Source organism: Ovis canadensis, chromosome 11 (genome assembly GCF_042477335.2).
Source record: "Ovis canadensis isolate MfBH-ARS-UI-01 breed Bighorn chromosome 11, ARS-UI_OviCan_v2, whole genome shotgun sequence".
Taxonomy (NCBI): domain Eukaryota; kingdom Metazoa; phylum Chordata; class Mammalia; order Artiodactyla; family Bovidae; genus Ovis; species Ovis canadensis.
In genome coordinates this window covers 41,980,218-42,006,473 of record NC_091255.1, presented here as the reverse complement: position 1 = coordinate 42,006,473, position 26,256 = coordinate 41,980,218, and the positions used below count along the sequence as shown (strand labels likewise).

The 26,256-nt window shown below is 45.1% G+C and overlaps 1 protein-coding gene across 8 annotated transcripts in view; it reads left to right on the top strand.

The window, feature by feature from the left end:
- Nucleotides 1-26,256, top strand: part of SPECC1 (sperm antigen with calponin homology and coiled-coil domains 1) — a 203,860-nt gene that overhangs the window by 156,529 nt on the left and 21,075 nt on the right. For all 8 annotated transcript variants that reach the window (XR_011259861.1, XM_069603445.1, XM_069603447.1 and 5 more), the window contains 5 exons: nucleotides 935-1,080; nucleotides 2,055-2,155; nucleotides 4,023-4,104; nucleotides 7,945-8,101; nucleotides 9,558-9,660. Coding sequence is in view for 7 of the 8 variants with exons in the window: in XM_069603445.1 (XP_069459546.1) it covers nucleotides 935-1,080; nucleotides 2,055-2,155; nucleotides 4,023-4,104; nucleotides 7,945-8,101; nucleotides 9,558-9,660 (589 nt within the window). In the remaining variant the exon portion in view is untranslated. The remainder of the gene's footprint in view (nucleotides 1-934; nucleotides 1,081-2,054; nucleotides 2,156-4,022; nucleotides 4,105-7,944; nucleotides 8,102-9,557; nucleotides 9,661-26,256) is intronic.

The window sequence follows — 26,256 nt, the reverse complement described above, 5'->3', positions numbered from 1 at the left end:
AGACCACAGGGAAGACTGGCCACGATTGTGCAGGAGAGCTCAGGAGAACCACTGCCCCACAGGGAGTTGCAATATTGTTCCAGAGCATGGTTACCATTCCTGTTGCTAGGGGTGGGATGGTTCATGTGTGAGTCAGGACTCTGATGTTCCTGGAGATGGCAGCCTTGTGGGTTTAAGCAGAAGGGACTTGCAGGATTGCTGGGGGCCCCTCTGGAGAAACAGACCCAGGCCTAGCCTCCAGAAACAACTCTGGAAGTTACCACACACACAGCTGGGTTTCTAGGAGAGTGGCTGCCTCCCCTGAATGGGAACCTGACACCAGGAAGCTGCCGGCCCGGTCCGAAGCTGCCACCAGTTTCCAGCAGCGGGAGCACCTTGTCTCTGCTTCCGTCCGTCTCAGCGTAGTGAATGCCCTGTGCCCTGCCTCTCGTCCACAACTCAGGAGTCTACATCTGGCCCAGTCTTCCTGGCCAGTAGGGTCTAAGCCCTTATCTGAGATCTTCCCTGCAGGGGGTGGGCTCCTGAGGTGTCATCTTTCCAGCCTCTGTGCATCAGGTGGGGATTGGAATTCATACAACTCACCAACCTGTTGTATCCACCATGGACAGTAAGATAACTATTTCATGATAAATAACAGTTGTTTTTTTATATATTTATAGTTTACAGAGTAGACATAAATCCTTTTCATTTAGAGCTCACATCAAGTCACTCCATATATAAAAATGCTGTCTCTGGCCATTCCTGAGAAAATGTCTTTGATAAAAATTGAGTGGTTATTTCCTGGAGATGCAAAGCTAATTCAGAGATTAGGATTTTCAGTTTGGGTTTCTCCTCCCAGACTCATTCTTCTCTGCGTTGGCTGTTTTCATCTGTGTCCTTCCCCGAATGGGTACGTCCTCCAGCTTTTCAACCTGATTTACTCTTTGCCGTGCAGACCAGTGAAGGAAGAGCCCGAGCCCTCGGAGGCGGATGCTCCTGGCCGGTGGCCCAGCACCTACATGAACAGGACTCCTCCAACACCTTCAGAGTCTGCAACCACCGTGAAGTCCCTCATCAAGTCATTTGACTTGGGACGACCAGGTATTGTGTCATTTTGTTTGATAAGCAAAACTCAAATTCAGACCATAGCCTCATGGATCCAGCCTGTCTCCGCTGCCCTGGCCCCACATTGGTGCAACCAGGGGTCCCTTCTCAGACTATCCACGTGCAGACATGGTATGCAGTGCTCGCTGAGGCTGCATGAGACGACAGAGGGGAGTTGGCTCTTCTCTCCTCCCAAACTTCCCTTCAGCTCCTGCCGCACCCCTTTCCTTTTCTTCCTCTCTGTCCATTAAATCCAGGTCACCGCTGGTTGCCTTTTTACCATCTCATGAGGATTAGCAGGGTTGGCCAGAGGCTTGTCTCCTGGGAAAGGAGGCGCTGGTTCCATGCATTGGGCTGTCTGTCTGGCGCCTAATACAATCTGTCATTCCTGATTGTGGGATATTCCCAGCTTTTCCTGGAAATGTCTCCCTGACCCACAGCTCACTTTTGTTTGCCATTATCTGCATATGAGAAAAACGGATCTCTACATTGTCTACCCTGAATTTTCATGAGCACTGTTCTTAGAAGGAACCTGTATCCAAAACACACTATATGTCTTCCCTTGATTGCATCAAATATGCTCATTGTACCAGGGGCCAGAGTAACAGCCAGTCCTAGGACACTGTGTCTGCTGAAACAGTTTGCGGCTGAATTGGATTAAGATGAGCCTGCCGAGACGGGATAATACGAAGGCCCAGTGACATTTGATTGTGAAGGTGGAAAAGGAAAGAACAGTGTGGTTTGTCTAAGAGTGTCTTCTTGCCCGTGGCTGCCTGGTTACCTGTACATTCTCCTGCTACTCATGTGTCCTTGACTAAGACCAGCCCCTATCTAGTTAACCCCTGACTCACTCCCCAGTTCAGCATGAGTCTAGACCAGAAGAGGGTGAAAGAGCATCCACAAGGCAGGAAGTATTATTTGCTGTTTTGAACTGGAACAGCCTAGAAACATCCTGTCTCTTTTCTTGGCAGGTGGAGCTGGGCAGAATATTTCTGTCCACAAGACCCCCCGCAGTCCCCTGAGTGGGATCCCTGTGAGGACGCCCCCAGCTGCCGCTGTTTCTCCAATGCAGGTATTGGTGCCCACAGAGTGCAGGTGGGAGCCTGTGTCACGTAGTAAGCCAGGCAACAAAAGGGTACCCAGTTCGTTTATTTTTTGAGGTACATTGATCATCTTTTTTGTTTATTTATTTATTAATTTTTGCCGTGCCACGTGGCATGTGGGATCTTAGTTCCCTGACCAGGAATCAAACCCAGGCCCCCTGCAGTTTAAGTGATGAGTCTTAGCCACTGGACTGCCAGGGAAGTTTCTGAATATTGTTTTTAATAGGCCTAAAATAATAATAATGAAGCTTTCATCAAAAATTCTGCTCCAGTGCCTGGTGAGGGTCTGAGAGAGATGCTGTAAGCATCATACAGTTTTGTTGATGCCTCTTTCTTGGTTTTCCATAAGATGACACTGTCAAAGTTTTCAGTTAAGTGAAGATTGTGTTTTTTATACTAGAGTGGACATTGATCTTTTTCTCAAATAATTTTTTTTTAATGCCCAGAGAGAGTGCTTGCAATTTATAAATTCTTAAGGGTTCACTGCATTAACCCTGTGTTGTGTTTGCCATCTCCTAAAGGTCTCAGACCAAAACTCCCTGGTATTTCTAAGACCAGGGCTTTTGATGTCACTAGCAGCACTCAGGGTTCTGCCTCTATGGAGCTGAGGTTGATGTACTTGTCAACAAGCTCTGTTGTCTGACATCCTTGGTAGTACGTCTGTTGTTTGGGATCTCTTATGCTTTAAAAGGAAAGTTTTATTTTATTTTTTTACTTTTTCATCCTTGAAGGTAATTCCTACCACCTTCTATGTAAAACCAAATACAAGTTATTTATTTTTTATGATAATCATTGTTTATTTAATACAAGTAAAAGAGGTCATTTTTCATGCTTCATATTCACCTGTTTGTATTGAGCTATAACAAAAGTTTGCTGGTAGATGTTTAACAACTGGCTGTTTAGGAGAAAGAGCCCTGATTTGTGGCGTTTGCCAGTTTCTCTGATGTCAGTGTTCCCATCATTGCCGATTTCTTTATCCACTCATCTGTTAATAGACATTAGGGTTGTTGCCACATCTTGGCTAATGTGAATAATGTTACAGTGAACATGGGTGTGCAAATATCCCTTCAAGACCCTGTTTTGTGTTCCTTGGGTAACCACCCAGAAGTGATATTGCTGGATCACGTGGTAGTTCTGTTTTTATGTTTTTGAGCAACCTTCCTGCTGTTTTCCATATCACCTGCCTGGTTTTACATTCCCACCAACAGTACACAAGTGTTCTGATTTCTCACATCCTCACCAATGCTTGTTTTTTCTATGGTTGTTTTCTGCAATGACCATCCTCACAGGGGTGAGGTGATACCTCATTGTGGTTTTTATTTGCATTTTCCTAATGACTAGTGATATGGAACATCTTTGCGTGTGCCTGTTGGCCATTAAAAAAACAGTATGTTTACACACGTCCTTGAATATACATAGAATATTCCAGGAAGATGTTCACAGATGTGATGAGTAATAGTTGCCCCGGGGAGAAGTGGGTGATGGGAGCGAAAGGGAGACTGTGCTTTCACTCCATGTCCTTTCTGTTCCTTTTGAGGATCCTGCCAATTGCATCTCAGCCCACTCCCATATTCTTGCCTGGAGCATCCCAAGGACAGAGGAGCCTGGCAGGCTGCCGTCCACGGGGTCACAAAGATTCGGACATGACTGAGCAACTGAGCAAGCTTGCATGCATGCACTTCAGTTGCATTTATTACCTGTCCAGTTAAAGCAGTTGTTTTAAAAGGCACCTCCTGGTGATTCTAATGAGCTTGAGAACTGTTGTATGTACACACACAAGCACATACACACACCACTTGTTCCTGGTGTGACCCGTGTGATGCCTTTTGGTTTCAGAGACATTCTGCCTTCAGCGGTACTCGGCCGGCCAGCAAAGGAGTGACTCAACGCTTGGATCTCCCAGACCTTCCCCTCTCAGGTAAATCACTGTAGCACATTATTGGCCAGAGACATATTAATACATCTTTTGTTACCCAAATGTTTTTGACCACAGTGTTTCAGTATTCACTTACATAACAAATTGCCTGCTACGGGCGATTTTCTGTGAAAATCCCCGGTCACTAAAGAGTTAAATAGAAAGTGCTTTTGACTTATGTGTTGTAAGGTGAACTTTTCTTCTCTCCTTTGCATGAAACTGAGCTTAGAAAAAGAATCAGGGGCGTTTGTTGCAAATGATTCAAACTCTGAAATGTGTATTTATGGCCATGAGATCCCAGCTGTGTCCTGCTGGCTACAGGGTGCCTGAGTCTGGGAGAAATGTCAAGCTCTGGAGGTCTTTTGCTTGTTTTATTAAATCTAAAGAGCATATCTCATCTTTAAAAGTAACTATTTTGAGAAAAAACTCTTATCTTCAGAGCTATTGCTCCCACAATTCCTAATATATGCCTGAGATCTTTGAGTGTAGACCTTTTCTGTTTTCATGCCTAAATTTTTAAATTTTAAAAATTTAAATCCCCATGATGAAGCACCGCTGTGTCAGCAGGCCTCACGTGTCCCATTTTTGCTCCTTCTGCACCTGCCATGCCAATGGCTGATGTGAGGGAGCCATGGAGCGGGGACTGGGGCAGACAGCATCGACTTGAACCTTGGCCCCACCACTTAACAATCTGGCTCTGGCCTGGTAATCCCAGCCCCCGGTGCTGTGGTTCCCTCGTCTCTGAGACAGAAGTCCTGTGGTCCGCCTCTGGGATGGCTTGGAGGATTGAGTGAACCCAGCCAGGCTGGTGCCAGAGCCTCGGAGGGACTGACTTTTGCCACCTGCCAGAGCCTCAAGACCTTGGCCGGGGTTGCCATCGTACAGAATGTACACTGAGAGACGGATACATGTGTGTGAGGTCACTGCTGGGAAGAAACACAGAAAGAACACTGACTACCTGGCTCTTCATGCATGGAAAAAGGAGTTGTTGTTCAGTCGCTAAGTCGTGTCCGGCTCTTTTGATCCCATGGACTGCAGCACGCCAAGCTTCCCTGTCCTTCACCATCTCCCAGAGTTTGCTCAAACTCATGTCCATTGAGTCGATGATGTCATCCAACCATCTCGTCCTCTGTTGCCCCCTTCTCCTCCTGCCCTCAATCTTTCCCAGCATCAGGATCTTTTTCAATGAGTCGGATCTTTTTCAATGAGTCGGATCTTCGCATCAGCTGGTCAAAGTATCCCTCAGCTTCAGCACCAGTCCTTCCAATGAATGTTCAGGGTTGATTTCCTTTAGGATTGACTGATTTGATCTCCTTGTAATCCAGGGAAGAAGGAGAGAAAGCCAGAAACCTAGACCACATAGAGAGAAATCCTTTATTTCTAAGTGTAAAACAGTTTCTGTGACACTGAATAAAAAAGGAAACCCACTCTTCTCATTTTTGATCATTTTCGAGCACAGATTTATCCGTAAAACGGTTGCTTCTGTGACTGTAAACTCTTTCACCTCACCAACTTATTTTTTTCCCTTCTGAATTTTGTTTTCTTTTTTCTTGGATTTAATAAGATTTTATTTCAGCCTTAGATAAACACTGACATTGAGAATTTAAAGATGACCTTGGCCCTTTCCTTGCATTTTACAAGTGAGAGGCTCAGGCCCTAAAGAGCGTAATCAATTTACAAGAGCCGCACATTGCTTGTGAGGAGCTCAAGGACAGGAAGGACTTTCCCTGACTCTTGTGCCACGTTGCCTTCTGGTGATGAGGCTGGTGATCACTCCGATTAGCAACTTCATAAAGAAGTGTGCATGGTTCATGTAGGACTTTGGGTTGTCATAATGACTCCCAGGAAGAGGGGAGTGGTGGCCAGAGACCATGGGTAGTCCAGAGTCAGAGGAGTAAGGAGTCCAGAGGGGGCATCCATGTTGAGTTCTTCACACTTGCTACATACCATGAAGTAGGAATAACTCAGTTATAAGCTCAGTGCTGCCTGTGTTATTTTTTTTTTATTGTGATAAAATATCTGTGGCTTCTCAGATGGCTCAGTGGTAAAGAATCCGCCTGCCAATGCAGGAGACGTGGGTTCAATCCCTGGGTCAGCAAGATCCCCAGAGGAGGGCATGGTAACCCACTCTAGTATTCTTGCTGGGAAATCCCATGGACAGAGGAGCCTGGTGGGCTACCATCCATGAGGTTGCAAAGAGTGGGACACTACTGAGGGACTATACACACATACATAAACACATACAAAATACCTGTAACGTGAGGTTTACCATCTGAACTGTTTTTAAGTGCGTTAGGTGATCTTTTATTGTTAGTATTGACATCTCTGTTCCTCCAGCTTTAGAATTTCCCTTTTGTAGATAAACTATTCTTTTCATTGACAAGATAAATACTGACACTGAGATTGCCCGGAAGTAGTAACTCATCCTCAGCTCCCCTCTTTCTCTCCTCCCTCCCTCCACCCTGCAGGCACCTTGTCCACCTGCAAGATTGTTTACTTGGCTCAGAAAGGCCCGCACCCTGGAAATGGCCTGCTTTCCAGCCAGCTGTGCAGCGTCATGTCCCTAGAAGCTGCAGGACCAGGGTTAATGCACTGTTTTTTGTTGTTCCCTTTAGTGATGTAAATGCTGTGATTCTCTGCTCTTCCCAGCTCATTAGCCACACTCCCAACCTGACCACCATAATTGATGCTAATAGCTATACAAGTGTTGTTTTCCCCACTGTTTATGGCGTCGAAGGAGGGGACCATGGGCTCGGCCTGGTCGCTGGCTGCTTGTGGCATCGAGCAGGTGACCAGGTTCCCATTCCCGAGTCATCTGTATGTCCAGCTAGACAGTTGCAGGAGTCTTCTCCCGATCTATACCTCAGTGGTCCTCTAGGAAATAGCCTCAAGGGGGTTCAGCCTGTTTCCTTAGCTATTTTGCCTCAGATTATAGTGACAGCAGAGACGAGCCTCAGAAGAAATGTTCTCACTGATTCCTAGAGAGCCAGGACCTGTGGCTGGCATGGCGTCCTGTCCTGTGAAGTGGGCCTCATTCCTGGTGCCCAGCGTTTCTGCCTGATGACCTACCAGGCGTCTTCCTGTCACACCCTCCCCCAAGTGCCCATCAGTAGAACATGGGCTTTTCCTGGGGACAGGCTGGCCTGGTGGCCCTGACCCTGTGCACCTGCGGAGGCTCTTAGGAGCAGGGCCTCTGGTCAGTGCGCTGCTGGTGCCATCCTGAAGCTCAGAGTAACTGTTGAACAAGGGCAGCTTGGCATTGGTCCCTGTGGATCATGGAGCTGGTCCTGCCTGGAGAGTCCTTTCTAGAAAACACCGTGTCCCTATTCGCATTTTTATCACCCAGCCTAGAACATGTTATGTGTGTATCTCTATCCGAATCTGGGGCGTGGTAAAGAACCAGCCCGCCAACAATGCAGGAGACAAGAGACGTGGGTTCAATTCCTGGGTCGGGAAGATCCCCTGGAGGAGGGCATGCAACCCACTCCCATATTATTGCATGGAGAATCCCGTGGACAGAGCCGCCTGGTGGGCTACAGTCCGTGGGGTCGCGCAAAGTCAGACACGGCTGACGTGACCCAGCACATGGAGATGATTTCCAGTGCTGTCTTGGTTTCAGGTGTGCCACACAGTGATTCAGTATCTGTTGTGTGTTCTTTCATACAATTTTAGAGAAGTGTAGCTGGTGTACAGTGTGTGCTGGTTTCAGGTGTGCTGCACAGTGACTCGGTGCCTGTTGTGTGCTTGTACACAACACTGACGTGAGGACTGAGTGTACTGGACAGTGTGACCTTTCGGGTCTCTCCTCCTCCAGGACCAGTAATCATATTGTTGTCCCCACAGATCTCCTGAAGGGAAGAGCTGAGGACTTGAAGCCAAACCCTTATCTCCGCAAGAGCCCCTCTCTCGAGTCCCTGAGCAGACCCCCTTCTCTGGCCTTCGGGGGCTCCAGGCTGCTGGGCACCTCCCCTGGGGGCTGGAAGCCACAGAGCAAACTCAGGTACTCATCAGAGCCTGTACCTCTCACCTTTGCAGCACCACACCAGCTATTCTGGCAATTTATAAGGCTCCGGCCAGAAGTATCTTCCTTCTGTCCTTTCACACTTCTCCTCCTCGGTCCACCCTCCCCTGAGGTTGCAGCCCACTCCCGGTAGCACAGACACCCCCTTTTCGGCCTGTGCTGTCTGACCTCCATTTGTATTTAATTCCCTCCTGCACACTGTGTGTGCTTTTGCCTCACTTGGGCTGTAATTTAGTGGACAGCAAATACTTCATCCTGACGCTTGGATCGCTCTTAGCCCCTCGTGTTGTGCTGCACAGAGCCGCTCACTCAGTAAATATTTACGAATAGGCAGGTGGATAAATGCACAAAATTGGCTACTTGAGGAGTAATGACTTTTTAACAAACATTAGAACTACCATTATGAGTATTAGAAAAGGGTTTTATAAAAGCCTGAACACCTCAGTTCAGCCATTGTCAAATCTTTGGGTGTGGTCTGTTTCTGGACCCAAATAGATGAAGTCATATCTTTCAGAGGTTTAATTTAAAGCCCCAGTTGTTACGTTTCTGTCTTGTTTATATGCAGGGGATTTAAATAATCAAAACAGGTTTTCAGGACCAGAATTAGTGCTATCCCAAAATTATTTTTTTTGCACCAGAAATGCATACAAACAGACTATGTGTATTTTTCCATGCTATTTATATTATACCTTCATCATAAAAGGTTAGATTAGTGAGGTTAGTTTATTATTTCAATTTTATATTCATGTCATTGAGATGAGCCAATAATAGAATAGAAATTTACTTTGGTAATTTTCGTATTTATTATTGCAGTCATGTCTATTTTCTTCTTTTTTTTTTTTTTTTAAAGAAAACTGGTAAATGTTTCGTTTATTGAGACACTCTTTTCCAAGCCTTCATTTTAGTCTTCCCTAATTTGTCATGCCTAGAAATTTGGCTCTCAGTGATGAATTAAGACCAGGCATAGTGAACACTTGCAAAGTCACAGTAGCTTCATTGTTAATGGTGACGCTGACCATATAAACTCCATTCCCATCACCTCCCATAAGCAACTAGTCTGGGGTTTTTAAAATGCTCTTCCAGTATTCCTTGTATATGTTACTGTAGAAATAGGTTGTAGCTTCGTAACATGTACTGTTTTCTATAGGTGTTTTTAATTTAAATGATGCTATACTTAATAAATAAAAGGCTAGAAGGATAGAGCAGCAGATGGATTAAAAAAAAAAACCCTTACAAGACTCCTGAAAGCCAGGAAGCACAGTTCCCTTTCTGCTTTATACCATGAAATGTAATAAAAACGTGCTATTAATGGGACTGGTGGGCGATTTCTTTAGAGTCTCATTGGACAGACCTCGACTTTTGCTTTTCTCATCTAGTTAGTTATTTTCTGTGTATTTGTGGACTCTAAACATCAGCATCTCTGCTTTATAACTAGTGTGGAAAGAAGAGACCCTCTGGCGGCCCTGGCCCGGGAATACGGCGGCTCCAAGCGCAACGCTCTCCTCAGGTGGTGCCAGAGGAAGACAGAGGGCTACGCGGTAAGGCCGGGGGCCGTTAGCGTCCAGCAGACTTGGGCAGGCAGCGGCCTGTGTCCTGCATGTGCACCGGCCTGGGCAGGCCCATGTGCCTGTTGGTGTCAGCTCTGTTCTCCCAGGTGGGGCTGCTGGCAGGTGGGGGCGGGGTAGGACCCCAAGGACCCATCACAACTTCCAGCAGACGTGACCTCACTGTGGGCCTGCGTCCCCTAGGACGGCCTTTTTATTTGCTCAGAGGCTGAGTAAACCCCCAACAGCGCTCCCGACCGGCTTCTCCGCCCAAGGAGGCAGCTTTCACTAAATAATCTTCAAAAGATGGTGCCTTTTTCTGATTGACACAAGGGCCTCACATGGTAGGCCTTCAGTCTCTTCTGAAGTTAGGAGTTGCTCATATTTAGTTGGAGAGTTTCTGTTTTTGTTTTCTGTGGAGGTTGAACACAGAAGGAATACTTGATATAAGTTTGGTTTTTTATAATGAAATGTCATATACAAAGATAAAAGTGTGTAAATCATAGTTTATCGAATGACTGTGGACGTGAAAACCCAGAGTCATGTCTAGGAGTGGAGCACGGCTGGGCCCACACCACTCATGTGACTTTCCCGTCGTAGCCTCCATGACCTCCACAAGTGACTCTGTCCCTAGTTCTGTTTCTGCTGGTTTTCTGTAAAACTTAGGATCCCTAAATACCATATCTATTTTGTCTGCATTTGAACTTTAAAGAATTGGAATTAAAACCTGTAGTATTTCCATCTTTGTTTTTAAATTGTTGAGATTTACCTGTGTTGTTGCCTGTGAGTATGGTTTATTCGTTTCCTTCTCTGATAGTAACCTATGGTATGATCACATCATTGTTTACTTACCTGTTCTGTTGTCAATGGACAGGTGAGTGACTTCCACTCTGGGGCTCTTGCATATCTGGTATGTTCTATTGGTATGTTCTGGTAACGCCTCTCAGAACCCATGTGTCCATTCCTTCTGGGTCTACACCTAGAAGAGGACCAGGTGGGCCACAGGATGTACGTGTGTTCTAGTGTGGTAGATCGTGCCAGACAGATTTCCCAAGCAATTGTACGGTGCTATCACCCACCAATGACTTGGGTGATTTATGTTTTCTCTACTTTCTCCATAGCACTTGCTGCTGTTGGTTTTGTTGCTCCTAGTCACTGGGGCATGTGTGACAAGAGGTCTCACTCAGGCTGTGGCTTACTTTCCCTGCTGGCAGATGAGGTCAAGCTCCTCTCTTATGCTCCTTGGATGTCCCTGCTGTCTTTCCTTAGATGCCTGCTCAAGCCTTTGCCCATTTTTAGAATAAGATTGTCTTTCTTTGCTTGTTGCTTTCATGGATTCTTTATACATTCTGCACACAAGTCCTTAGTCAAATAGACTATCATTTCCCAGGGTGGTTGAATTTTCACTCTTCCTTTAAACACAGTTCTTCATTTTAATTAAGTCCAATTTATTAGTCTCTTCTCTGATGATTAGTGCATTTTGTTTCTGTTTAAGAAATCTTTGTTCCATAGTCATTACACATCATTCTATGTTTTCTTCTGAAAGTTGGACTGTTTTACCTTCCTGTTAATTAGGTGTCCTCTTTAAAACTGCTACCTCCTTCACTCTCCTTATTCAGGCTCAGCCCCCTCCCCCACATCTTTACCCTATTTTTCTACAAATACTGAAACTGTTGGCACCATGATACTCCTTTCCCAATGTCCAGCTTTGAGGACCAAGAAGACTGGGCCTCAGCTGAGAGTCAGCCCAGAGGGCCAGGCAAGAGCCAGGTTCTCTGTGCAGCAGTAGTCAAGTGTCTCCAATTCAGACTGTACCCAAGAAAAAAGTGGCCCATATCTGAGTCTCTTCATTTTCTGTTAAAAATGTAAAGAAAAAATCAGGGTCATGACCAACAGTAGAGGCCCCCCAGGTACAAACGTGCTTCTGGCCCGTCGTTCTCTTGGCTCCTCTGTCACTCTCTGCATCCGCCTTTTCTCAAGGTTCAGATACCCTGCAAAGGCAGGTAGGTGCCTCAGTGACAGCATCCCCGCCAGGACAGGAGTCGGGGATGAAAGCTGGCTACGGGAGGTTTCAGGGTGAGGGAAGTGGGCCTGGTGACCAAAGAGGAAGCCGGGTAGGACTCATCAGCCAGGCACAAGGTCTGACGGCAGTGAGCCCCACGAAGTCCTGGGGGTCAGCGGCACTATCACTTCTTGCTTTACAGAAATGAGTGAGGGATGTGCTGGAATGGTTATGAAAAGAATATTAAAAATTCCAGAAGGAATTGGCCCTTGAATGCAGAAGGTCATTGAAATTAGGTCACAAGAGGGTTAGACAAGATATTTCCAATCATGAGAGTGAGAATGGTGTTTCTTGCTCTTTCTTTCTTTCCCTTTGTTTTCTTTTGTGAACATCTTGAACTTGTTTTCAAAGCATCTCACATTGGATGAAGCCCAAACTTATTTTGCCTGAAGAGTATCTTTCTTTCATTGTTAAATCTCTGTAAACTTAGAGAGAAATGCAAATCATATGTGTCTGATTTATCTACTCTTCAAAAAATATCCTCTGTCTAGACCTGTTTGTCTAAGACAGCCCTCCAAAGCTTGTTCTCTCCTACTTGGGAAGCCAGAATTAAACTGTAGAAAACTCAAAACGGTTCAAAAACCATCTTTTGAAAAAACGATAACCATGTAATTTTGACTGAAAATAGTTTCTTTTTACCAAAGTATAGTGTGATAGGTTAGATCAGAATCCTCCTTATATTAATTCAGTGGGTTTTTATCGAGATGCCAGGTTGGTGCCACATAATATTTAACTGCTGGGAAGTCATCCATGAATGAAACAGGTGATACCTCTGCTCCTGTGGAAACTACATTCTCGTGGGGATGACAATTAATTAAAATTTAAACATGAAATATGTACCAGATTGGAAGATGGAATGTGCTAGGGAGAAAACATAAAGCCAGGAAAGAGGATTGGGAATGTCAGGTGTGGGGGTGCAGTCTTAACAGGAAGGTGGGAGAGGTGATGGTTCAGCTCACCTGGAGAAGGTGAGGACTTGTGTTTATCTCACACCAGGCTCAAAAGGGCATGGCCTTAGAGATGTCTCAGTTGGAGTTTAAGTAACTGCAGGTGGGTGCTCTGTATGGCAGCACCGTGGGTTAGATGAGCAGGTATGGGTCACCCCACATGAAGTCGGGCAGTAAACAGGCCTGCACTGTGGGGAGGGGTCTGCACGGAGCCACTCTTATCAAAAGGAGACCCTTCTAGACAGTCCACTCAACTCAGATTCCTTTGGGCCTTTTTGGAAAAAGCCAGACTCCAGGAAGGCCCCACAGGCTCCTCCCCATGGGTCTGGTGCTGGCCATGCCTTCAGCTGCATCCCCACCCCACTCCTACCCATGGAACCCCCAGTCTCTCTCTCTTCATCTGCTTTCCCTTCCCTCTCAGAGGTGTGACATAGAGGTTTCCATCTCTAAGGTCATTACCAGGAAGCCTTCTAAAGGAGCAGAAACTGAGATGGTGGATAAAAGAGCAGACTTCTAAGAATGATGCCCAGTGCCCCTCACCCTATGGACTTGCTCCCAAGTGTGGCAAAGGGGCGATCACCCAGGTAGACCTAACACATAAACCTGTAAAAGTCGAATCTCCTCTGAAGCATAATGACCCACACACTTGGTGGATTTGAAGGTGAAAGCGACATGTGAGGAGGAGCTGACGGCCAGAGAGGAAACCGGGACTTCCCAGCATAAAGCCTTGGAGCACCAAGGTCCTGTGACACCCAGGAAGTGCCGTGGGACCCCCAGCAGTTGTGAAGTGAACAGGCTAGTCCTTCTCTGCCTGTCCTGATGCCCTCAGATCTCAGCCAGGCTGAGGGTGTGCAGCTTGCTGGGCCTCAGCCAAGGGACCTTGACCTGAAACAACGATGAGTGCGTGGTCCTGGGGCACCCCTCCAACCCGCCAGGAAGCATGATGAGGACCAGCCACCCTGCCCTCCGCAGGCAGCACCTTGGCTGTGCTCCCAGACCCTGGACTATGTGGCCCACACTGGCGAGTCAGTCCGGGTCATACAGCAACATCACGAGTCCACCTGTGAGTGGATTCCCTCCCATGGCCTCCAGGGCGGAGTCTAGCCAGACTGACACCTGGACATCTGACGTGAACAACCGGGCGGGGCTCCCCGGACTTCTGACCCACCAGTCACCAGCCAACAATTAGTGGGTGTCGTGCACACTGCCGGATTTACAGCAACAGAATTCTAGTCAAGCGAAGTTAGTGGGGTCTGGAGGTAACAGAGAGAGCCCCCGAGTCTCCCTTAGGTCAGATTGTTTGCTTTTCCTATGATCAGCCAGGGACAGGCTTTGCTTCTTTGGGTCATTAGTGTACCACTCATTGTTCCTATTCCTGTGTTTCTGCCTGCAGCACACTGGTTCCCTGAGGCTCAGGCGTGACTTTCCCATTCGAGGTTTCTCAGTGCTGCCGGGGCCTCTGCCTGTGGGGTCCCAAGTCCTTAGGTCTGGTCGGGGTCAGGCACAGCACTTTATAAATGCTCCTGGTGATTGATGAATGTGTAGTTGGCACTGAGCACCCAGGCGGGGTGGCAGAATTCTAAAATGCACTGTGATCTCTGCTCCCTGGCATTTCTCCCGCAATCACACTGTGTTCATGGCAAAAGGCATTTGACAGCATAGTTAAAAGTTGCTGGTGAATTGGCCCTAGAACAGGAAGGGAGATTACCTGTGTGGGCCTAACCCCATCACATTATGGCCGCTGCTGGGTTGGAGATGGGAGGGGAACCTGGGGAAAGGAGCTGAGAACAGCTTCTAGTTGCTGATGGCCAACAAGGAAATGGGGAACTTGGCCTTATAGATGTAGAAACTTGTCTCCAACTTGGACAGACCTGCAGGCAGATTCATCCCAGAGCTGCCAGGCGACGCTCAGCTGACAGTGGATTTCAGCCTTGGGGAACCCTGAGCTGAGAACCAGCTACACTGGCTGACCTCTGACCTTCAGGAACTGTGAGGTCACGAACAGGTCACTGGGCCCCGGAATTTGTTACACAGCGAAAGAAAACTAATACAATGACAGAAAGCAGTAAAAATGCCTGGCTGTTCCTAGCCAGACTGTTTTCAAATTATGTTTCCCGTAAGGGTGAACTTGGGTATCATTTTACATATTTCCTTCTACGTCAATACTGCTCTAATGTTTTGACACTTGAAGTCTGAGGCCTTTAAAACTTTTAAACTCAGCCTGTTAAAACTTGCTGTGTCCTGCCTATGTCCTTGACCAGATAAATCACCAGTGTCGGCCTCCCAGTCAAGGTGCCACCCATGGAATATACCCTTTAACACAGAAACTGTGTTTATTAGTATTTATTTCAAGGAAATAGTCACGGATGCCTATGAAGATACCATTTCAAGCAAATTTATCATGTTTTATTCACTTAAAATTATTTTTAAAGAACTGGAAGTAATACAAATATCTAATAATAGGGTAATCAAATGAATTTCGGTATGTGTGTACAGTGTAATATAATATAACCCTTAAAAGTCATACTTTGAACAAATATATTTTAAAACAGTGGGGAAAAATGTACCCAGTGCATTAAGTCAAAAATCAAATTTTAAAACACTGTCTAGTATGATTCCAATTCTGTAAAAAGAAGTTTGTACAAATGTTAACAGTGGTTATCTCTAAGAGAATACTTAAAATCTATTCATCCTTTCTTATAATATTTTCATTTTCTGCTGTGAATGTGTAAATCTCTAAAAGAAAAAGTTATTTTTAAAATTGCATCTTTTTAAAGAAAGAAGGGTTTCCCAGGTGGCTCAGTGGTAAAGAACCTGCCTGCCAATGTAGAAGACCCAGGAGAAGCGTGTTTGATCCCTGGGTCAGGTAAATCCCCTGGAGAAGGAAATGGCAACCCACTTCAGTGTTCTTGCCTGGAAAAATCCCATGGACAGAGGAGCCTAGCAGGCCACAGGCCATGGAGTCACAAAGAGTTGGACACAACTGAGCACACAACTGCATCAAAGGAAAGAAGCCAGATGCAAAAATCTACTTATTATATGTATGAAATGTCCAGAGTAGGGAGATTCATAGAGTCAGAAAGTAGAGTAGTGGTTCCCAGGGAGTTGGGGGAGGCGTTACTGAACCGAACTTGGTTCCACTTGCCTGTAGAGGCAGACAGTCTGCTGACACCGGGTTGTGGTGAAGGAAAGTCCAATGTTTATTTGCAGGGCACCAAGCAGGGAGAAAGGCTTCCCTGATAGCTTAGTTGGTAAACAACCCACCTACAACACAGGAGACCCCAGTTCAGTTCCTGGGTCGGGAAGATCCACTGGAGAAGGGATAGGCTACCCACTCCAGCATTCTTGGGCTTCCCTTGTAGCTCAGCTGATAAAGAATCCTCCTGGAATTCGGGAGACCTGGGTTCGATCCTTGAGTTGGGAAGATACCCTGGAGAAGGGAAAGGCTACGCACTCCAGTGTTCTGGCCTGGAGAATTCCATGGACTCTGTAATCCATGGAGCCACAAAGAGTCGGACACGGCTGAGAAACTTTCAGTTTCAAGCAGGGAGAATAGGCATTTCATGCTCAAAAGGCCCAAACTCCTCCCCATGACTTTCAGGGAAGAATTTTTAAAGATGAAGAGAGGGGAAGGGTGAGGGGTGTGTATTAGCTCCTGCACATCCTTCCTGTGGGCGGGAGATGAGGTAACAAGTGGTGTTTCAGGAATGTTAATCGTCCACCTTCTGGTTCCAACCAGTCTAGGGTCTCATGCTCGGGGTTAACCTGTCGTTACTGTCCTCCACCTGGGCCAGGGTCTTATTTCTGCAGAACAACTCAAAGATACACGTCAGAGTGTTCTGTATGCCCCTTAGGAGGAACTTGCACTCTTGTTTTATTGTTGAACTATTGTTCTTGACTCCTTGTCTTTTCTTTCCACATTCTCTCACTTCCCTAATAAATAACTGCTTGAATCTGCTCTTTGGAACTCAGGAAAAGCCTGGGAGACTAAAGCCTTTTTCTACAAATAAGCAGGGGACAAACGGAAGGACTTTTGTGCCCAGGAAGTCTCCATGGGGCCCTGCTCAGTTTCAGTCCCCCTCTTCTTCGGTAAATTTCTCTGTCCTGAGGGGGACCGGGCAGGACAGGGAAGGGAATAGAGTTTTAGATAGAGGGGTTGATGATAAACTCTGCAGGGGAGCTTGATCTTAGGGGGAATCCAGTTTCAGAGGGAGTGACAGAGTTTCTTTTGCAGGTGATGAAAATGCTCTGGAATTAGGCAGTGGTTATACAACCATGTAAGTGAATGAATAAGCTTCCGAATCACATTTTATGAGGGCAAAATTTATGGTGTGTGAGTTATATCCAATAAAGCTCTCATTTTTTTTAGAAAAGGCAGTTAGGAGAGCTTCTGTAGAGAGATGAAGGAGATCGTGGATGAAGGGTTGGTGGGGGTGGTAGAAAATAGTACCTAGATGATAAATCTTATCAAACTATAACTTTAAACAATACAACTTTAATACACCACGTATTACTGTGTATGCTAGGAAATGGTTGGAAAGTAAAATGGAGAGATGCAAGGTATTGGTCTTCTAGTTTTATTTAGGAGGTGGGATTCAAGGTGTTCACTTCATTGTGATGATTCATAACTCGAATGTGTCTTTCGTGTTGATCGTTGTGTTGTAACATACAATTTGGGGGTGAAGTCTGAGGAAGAATGCCATAAAAATATTTTATAGACAATGATTAAACCAGATCCTTTCTGAGAAAAACAAAATGTAGAAGAACAGAGCACCTAAGAAATGGTAGTACAGAGAATGGGCTGGAAGGGCCTTCAGGGTTGGGTTCTGTTCTTATTTCTCAGTGCCATTTCAGAACTATGTGATGGTTAACAATTGATTAAAAAAAAAAAAACTCTACATCTTTTAAAAACCAACATAAACTTGAAAGATTGATAAGAACATTTTTCAGAAAAATGGCTGCTTCTCCCTAACCCTGAATTGCACATACTATAACTTAGAATTTACTCATTTTGGCCTGTCCTGTCCTATTTTTTCACATTTTATCTAATCAAAGCCCTTGCTATTTGGAATGGTGATAGTGTAGTAGGTCTAGTCCTTTTACACTGAGTAACATTAAGTCTTGATCATGTAAGTCTAGATCAGTGTTCAGCCAACCATGGCCCAGGGGCCAACTCAGGCCCACCATGGGGTTTTGTGGATAAAGATGTACAGGCACAGGATCACAGGCTCATTCATTTACATGTTGCTGGTTCTGTGCTGTAACTGCAGGAAAAAGCCCTTCACAAGAAAGGTCGGCTGACCCCTCCCTTAGATAAAGGTGTACATATAGATACTTAGATAAAGAGTATCCCCCATTATTCAAATTATACTTGGCTGTTGCATTTCAGATAGCAAGAAGCCCGTGTTCAGATGGCAAGAGGCTTACTCAAAGATGTGTCTGAATCTGTGGAGTTTCTGGTTTTGTACTGCAGGAATTGAGACAGCAAGGAGACAGCTATGCTGTCACGAAGGCACAGACATCTTTGAACCTGGTGTTTTATTGTTTTTTTAATTGGAAAGTGGAAGTGAAAGTGTTAAGTTGCTCAGTTATGTCCGACTCTTTGCAACCCAATGGACTGTAGCCCACCAGGCTTCTCTGTCCATGAAATTTTCCAGGCAAGAGTGCTGGAGTTGCCATTTCCTTCTCCAAGGGATCTTCCTGACCCAGGGATTGAACCCATGTCTCCCACATTGCAGGCAGATTCTTCACTGTTCAAGCCATCAGGAAAACCCATTTTTAATTGAAGGATAATTGCTTTACGATATTGTGCTGGTTTTCTGCAACACATCAACATGAATCAGCCATAGGTATACATGTATCCCCTCTGTTTTGAGCCTCTCTCCTTCCTCCCCTGCAATCCCACCCCTCTAGGTTATCACAGAGCACCAGGTTGAGCTCCCTGCGTCATGTAGCAAATTCCCACCAGCTATCTGTTTTACATATGATAATGTATCTGTTTCAGTGCTATTCTCTCAATTTGTCCCACCATCCCCTTCCCCTGCGGTGTCCACAAGTCCTTTTTCTACATCTGCCTCTCTATTCCTTCCCTGCAGATAGGTTCAAATTTTCCAGATTCCATATTTACGTGTTAATATACAATATTTGTTTTTCTCTTTCTGACTTACTCCATTCTGTGTAACAGGCTCTAGGTTCAATCCACCTCACTAGAACAGATTCAAATTAGTTAACCTCTTAGCCAGCAACTACATATTCTTCTATGTTAAAGAAAAAAGCAGTCTTCCTATTGTCCTAAACAAACCTTAATTTGTCTTTGGAAAGAACACCCACGTTGCTGGCAAAGTGTTTTTCTGTCTCTGGTTCCCAGACAAGCACCAGCGCATGCCTGACCAATAGTGAGCAGTCTGTGATCCATCAGGCCATTTGGAGCTCTGCTGGTTGTTTTCTTTTTTGAGACAGGTCTCTTGAGAGCTACAGGCACGATTCAGAGAATGTATGATGCTTTGACTTATTTATGTCATTAAAGTGGCTCCTTTCCTGATTTCATTATAAAGATCGATCCCCAGTAGAAAACCAGTGCCGTTATTGGCCTGTGCTCTGTGGAGGCCTCTTTTCATCTGCTGTCTCACTTCTGCTGCTGTTTATGAAACACTGTGGTTTGTGAAGACACTTTTTTACGTTTTCAAAAATCTTAACTACAGTTGGTTTACAATAGTGTGTTAGTTTCAGATGTAGAGCTTCAGATTCCTTGCCATTACAGGTCATACAAGATATTAAATATAGTTGCATTGCTATACAGTGAATCTTCATTGTTTATTTTATATATAGTGGTGTATATCTATTAATCCCAAACTCCTAATTTATCACCTCCACTTTCCCCTTCAGTAATCCTAAATTTGTTTTGTCTATGAGTCTCTTTCTGTTTTGTAAATAAGATCACTTGTATAATTATTTTTAGGTCCCACATATATATGATACTTATTTTTTTCTCTCTCTCTGACTCACTTCACTTAGTATGATAATCTCTAGGCTCATCCATGTTGCTACAAGTGGCATTATTTCATTATTTTTTATGGCTGAGTAGTATTCCATTGTGGGATTTCTCCGGTGGCTCAGCAGTAAAAAAAAAATCTGCCTGCAATGCAGGAGATGTGGGTTAGATCTCTGAGTCAGGAAGATCCCCTGGAGGAGGGCATGGCAACCCACTCCAGTGTTCTTGCCTATTGAATCCCAGGACAGAGGAGCCTGGCAGGCTGCAGTCCATGGGGACACAAAGATTTGGATATAGCTAAAGTGACTGAGCACACACTCAAAGTATTCCAACACACACTATGAAGTACCATACATAGATAGATATGATATATATATATATTTATATATAAATATAAACAAGTAAAATATATACATATATATATTCATATGTAATGTAATATATATAGAGAGATATTTAAGTTGCTTCCTTGTCCTGGCAATCGTAAATAATACTGCTGTGAACGTTGGGGTGCATATGTCTTTTTGAATTAGAGGTTTCATCTTTTCTGGGTGTGTGCCCAGGAGTGGGATTGCTGTATCACATGGTAAATCTAATTTTAGTTTTTCAAGGAGCCTCTGTACTGTTTTCCATAGTGGCTGCACCAGTTTTCATTCCCACCAGCTGTGTAGAAGAGTTCCCATTTCTCCACACCCTCTCTAGCATTTGTTGTTTGTAGACTTCTGATAATGGCCATTCTGACCAGTGTGAGGTGGAATCCCGTTATGGATTTGACTTGCATTACTCTAATAATTTAGCATCTTTTCATGGCCTGTTGACCATTTGCGTGTCTCTGTGTCTCTTTCAGTTTCTATATAGTCATCACTAATTCAGTCCCAACCCTCATGGAGATCCCCTTAGGTCCTACTTGTGAGGGGTTCCACCCATTTCCCACCAAGGGGTCTACACTGAGTCCTCGGCCGCCTCCGTCCCAGCTTGTCCTCGCTCCCGTGTCAGACGCTTGACTGTTATATTTCTGTCTCTCCTTTTTTTATTTTTTTTGACCTTCAGGTTCCCATATCCTTTTTTTTTTTTTTTCCTTTTTTTGGTTCCTCCAGTATCTTCTGAGCAGAAGTTAGTGGAAGGTAAAATTTCGTCACCTTGATTCTGCACATTACTCTGACACTTGGTGATTTCATTGGGTATAAAATTTTAGTTCTGGGCATAAGTGGGGATTCAGCATCTGGAATTCCCAGCCTCTTCTGCCGGTCTGGTTCTCTCTGCTACCAACTCTTGCTGTACAGAAAGATGGAAAGGTGATGGGGAGGTGCTTACCGTGTGTGGGGCCATGGGAAGGGAATGTCCACTGTCTTGTTATTGGTCACAATGTTGGCGTCTCGACATTTTTCATTATTTGGTGGTATTAGTTGATTTTCTAGAGTTTTGAGGCAGACCATTGCAAGAAAATGATATTTTTCCTTTCTTTTTAATATTCATACCTTTTGTACCTTTTTGGTTTTATTCACTTGTAGAAGTTCAGGAAATGTTGACTAATAGTGTTAATAGTGGATAGTTTTGTTTTCCTTGCAAAATGAGTAGTATCTCGCCCTTAAATATGACTTTTGTGTTATTTCCTGATAAACACCATCCATTAAAGGAAGCCTAGTCCTGAGGTTATTACCAAGAGTTTTTTCTTTCTTTAATCCAGAAAAAGATAAAAATTGTTCAAATTCCTTTTTGGCATTTGTTGAGCAATAAATATATCAGATGTTTTTCTCTTTCAACCCATTTATGTAATTCACATAAATATATTATGTAACAGGTGTCCTAGTGAGGACACATTCTTGTATTCCTGGGGGTAAAACTCCAGCGTGGCCAAGGGTGTCTGGTATTTATTCATATGGTATATTCCTGGGGGAAGTTTCTGCCTGATATGAAGCATAGTGTGTTCTGTACTCTATTCAAAAGGACATTTGTCGTATTGCTTAGTGTAGGCATAGATGAAATTTTGTGTTAATAAGACCTGGTTTAAAATGTTAACAGGCACTTACATGTACACATCACAAATGCAGTAGACCAGCTCAGCATTCCCAGAGGCCATAGGCTGAGGGACCCACATCCTACCCGTTCCAACCTTCTGCGTTCCTACAAAATGCAGGAGAAAGAGAAGGGACAGAAGGAGGTGGGCTTTGGGGGATAGCATTCAAAGATGCTTAGAACCTCCCCCTGTGAGTTGGCAGTCTTAATGGCTTTACAGGATCATTGGAACGAAAGGCCTGTGTTCATACATCACCAGGGCATATCTCCATACATGTAGAAATGTCAGGTGTCCTACCGGCTTCAGGAAGCAAGAGCAGGATTTTCAGAATAGTGCAAAAATGTTTCTTTCTTTCTTCTCCCTGGGAGCCATCATCCTGCTGGGTGGGGAAAGGAGGGTGCTTCTCAGGATCCCATATACCAGCAGCTGGTGGGGCCACATGACACCACCAGACACCAAAAGCCATTAACCTGCCTTCAGTGAGAGCTGAGGCCCGGATGCCTGGATGTTGCCGCTCTTCCCTCTCTGTCCCCAGGGCTGCTCGTAAGTCTGTTTAGACAATAACAGTCCCCAGTGACTCTGTGCTGAGTATTTTTTCCGTTCTTTTATTCATGAAATGTTCATCTGGAAAACACTCTAGCCGCAAGAAGCTTATGATTTTGGAGACTGAATTCAGTCTTCTTGGGATGGGAGGTTAAGATGTGGTTCAAGATTGTTTGTCGAGCATAAATTAAACTTGGTCTTAGAATGAAATTCCTCAAACAAGTTGTTTAGTTATTATGGTTTTTTTTTTTTTTGGTAAGCATATCCAAAAATACACAAGTTCCATTTTCCCTTTGAAAAACAATGGTTTTCTTTTTCCCCTTACTAAAAATATTCTGTTTAGAGTACTAGAGCATCATAGGATGGACAGAATCACATTGTTCCCTGAAACCTTGTGGATTCTTTTACAGATGTGTGGAGAAGTCACTCATATGTTATGGGGTGGGTATGGGAGGGAATAAGATAAAGGTCTCAGGGGGCAGATTGGCAGAATCCATCGTGGTTTATTCCATGTGTGTGCAGAGTGATAGCAAAAGGCTGGAAACAGCCTCAGCATCTGTTGTGTTCACATCGTAGGAAAGAACAGAGCTGAGAATGAGTTGGTGTATAGTGAGTATCGCACGTGTGGTAGACATTGTTCTGTATGCTTACGTGTCTCGACTGCAATCCCATGAGATATCTCTTCCAAATCCTTTTTAAGGATTTGGAAACCAAGGTGCAGAGAAGTTGCCTAATTGCTTACAATCATGCCACTAGTAAGTGATGGGCTTCTGGCTTCAGAATGCACTGTCTTAGTTTCTACACTGTTAACTCTTTCTCCCTATGTGGTGTAAGGACCTGTCTCTGGATCTTGGTGAGTAGGGAAAAAATCAGGATTTGGAACTGTCCACAGCATGCTATACTTGCATAAAAGGAGGGGGAATAAACCTTCACATTTGTGTGGTACAGGGCAGTGCTGTCCAGGAAAACTCTTGAGTTGGTGGGATTATTCTAGATCTATGCCAGCGAGCACTTTACCCACTCACCAGTCATGGTTCCTGAGCAGTTAAAAGGTGGCTAATGTGGCTGAGAACCTGTATCTTAAACTTTATTTAATTTTAAATAATTTAAGTAGCTACCGTGGCTACTGTCTATCGTGTCAAATGATGCAGGAAGGAACAGATATGGGAGCTGGTGAGAGATCAGTTCATCTTATAGTTTTCAATTTCTAGAAAGAGCTTCTGCGTAAACTTTTGTTGGAAGAGCAGATTCCATAGCCAGTCATTTCAAAACCATGAATATAGGGACTTCCCTTTCGGCTCAGTGGTAAAGAATCGCAGGCCAATGCAGGCAACTTGGGTTCAATCCCTGATCCAGGAAGATCGCACATGCCACAGAGAAGCTAGGACCATGCACCCCAACTAATTGAGCTTGTGCCCAAGGGCCTGTACTCTGTAACAAGAGAAGCCACCACCATGGGAAGCCCGTGCACCGCAACTCGAGAGCAGCCCCTGCTCACTGTAACTAGAGACAGCCTGTGCACAGCAGTGAAGACCCAGCACAGCCAGAAATAAATTACTCAATGAACAAAATAAATATAATCTAACCTAATCTAAGCTAGTTATTTGGAAGGTGGGGAAACTGAAAGACCAAGAAGTTGAGTCATTTGTCTCAAGTCCCAGTCACACAGCTGCTGTAGTGACAGAGAAAGACCTGGGCCTCAGAGCTGCTCGCAACTTGGGTTCGTTTTTCCTCCTTGGAGTCATTTATGTTTTGGTTTGCCAAGGTCCCTATTCAGTCTGATTTTCAGTCACAAAAGAAAACAAGAGCTATACTTTTGTCTCCAGTGTTCCCAGAACCACAGGGGGATCCTGTCCATGACTTGCTGGTTCTGTGTAGCGCAGCCACCAGGGGCTGCCCCCATGTGACCCCAGATCACAGCATGTCTGCCCCGCCTGTTCTACTGAACGTGGTGAACCTTTTGAGCTGGGGACCCCACTTCGTTGTGTGTGTGTCCCATGGCACTCAACACACAGAGGGGCTCAGTGAGCATTTGCTGTCATTAGACTTCAGACTGTGGGCTGAGCTCCCCTTCCAGTTTGGAAACTTGACCCGTGAGTGCAGATGGTTCATGATGGGAACACATGCATAGTGAAGCATACAGCTTGTTGAAATGGCAGAGTTTGCCTCCAAACCCAGAATCAGGCTGCAGAGCCTGGTCTCTGAAACACTGTACTATTCTGCTTCTCTTTGTTGAGGGTTGGAAGGACATATAAGATTTTGAGCAATATCCTAGGCACCAGGAAACCATTTCTGTAACTTGTCCTTTGTGGATAAACTCTCAGCTAGAGGCATGGGGTTTAGGGGTGCAGACAGATGACAGAGCCTGGTAAAGGGGCGATTGGACCATTCTAGGATGAGTGGAGCCACCAGAGCTACAAATAACCATCTCCCTTAGAAAGAGTAGGCCAAGATGAGTGAAATTAATGAAAATGAGGTGATCAACTCAGGAGAGAGTCACTAGAGCACTGGAAAGGAAAAGTGCTTTTACAGAGACCCTGAGTAGGGGCTGGGCCTGGGAATGGGACATGGCAGGGAATTGTTTCAGAGCCAAGCTGAGGGGTAGAGGAAAGACCTGGCAGGAGCTGGAAGCAGAGGAACTAGTGCCCCGTGATGTGCTGGGGTGTGGCGAGAGGGGCCACTGTCTTGTGGGGCGGAATGGGGCCACCTGTCATGATGCCACGGTCAGAGAACCTCAGGGAGGGAAGTCATGGGTGGGGACACTCTAGCACTTGTTCAGTGAGAAAGGAAGAAGCAAGAAAGATAGGCTCCAACCGTGCTTCTGATGTGTCAGTATCCTTTCAGCACTGTCTCCAGGGGGAAGTGGTGCATATCTGCCTACACATCCCTGGAGACACAGCAGCCCTCTTGTCATCAGAAAGCCCTCATCCTCAGATGGTCCTGTTCTCTTTCCCCTGTAACTTACCCTTGGTTCTTGCCATGTAAGTCAAAGAGCGTTCTTCCTAGACCTGCTGCTCCGAGCTACTCTGTCGCAGATCTTAAGCCCTCAGTTCTTTATGAATCTATCTGCTTGTTATTCTCTGTGTCTCCTGGATTTCAGCTAAGTCAGTGATGACATAGAGAAGTCCAGGGCCAACCTTCTAGGTTGACGTTTATCTAGTAATTGGTGAAAAGTATGATTATCTAGAACTTACTGAGTGTAGCAGACATATTGAAAAGCAGAATGGCTGTGTTTTCCCACAAGCTTCCTAGGAATGTATTCAGGTCAGAAAACTGAGTTATAGATTTTTTTTATTAAGGTTTTCAAAAGGAAAGTTTATTTAGCTTAATTGGTAGGCAACTGGGGTATCGCCAGTTCCCCATTCTGAACAGTAATAGTGCAGTAAACATTCTTGTAGGTATGTCTTTGAGCAGATAGATGCGTGACTATTCCCTCTAGAAAAGTTGCCTAGAAGTGAAATGACTTGATCAAATCATATTTGCATTTAGCAAAGTGCTTCCAGTTGCCTTCCTGAAAGTCTATACCAGTTTGTATTCCTTTCAGCCCATGTGGGCTTCCCTGGTGGCTCAGATGGTAAAGAATCCACCTGCAATGCAGGAGATCCCGGTTTGATTCCTGGGTTAGGAAGATCCCCAGAGAAGGGATGGGCTTCAGTATTCATGGGCTTCTCTGGTTGCTCAGACAGTAAAGAATCCACCTGCAATGCGGGAGACCTGGGTTCAATCCCTGGGTCGGGAAGATCCCCTGGAGGAGGACATGGCAACCCACTCCAGTATTCTGGCCTGGAGAATCCCATGAACAGAGGGGAGCCTGGCAGGCTACAGTCCATGGGGTCTCAAAGAGTCAGACACGACTGAATGACTAAGCACACACATCAGCCCATCAGCCCATATAGGATTATACCCACTTCCCCACATCTTTGTTGACTCTGTGAATTAACCATCTATTTCACTTTTGCCAATTTAATGAAAAGTTTCTATTTTCTGATGAGACTGAAGCCCTCATCATGTGTTTGTGACTGGTTGTATC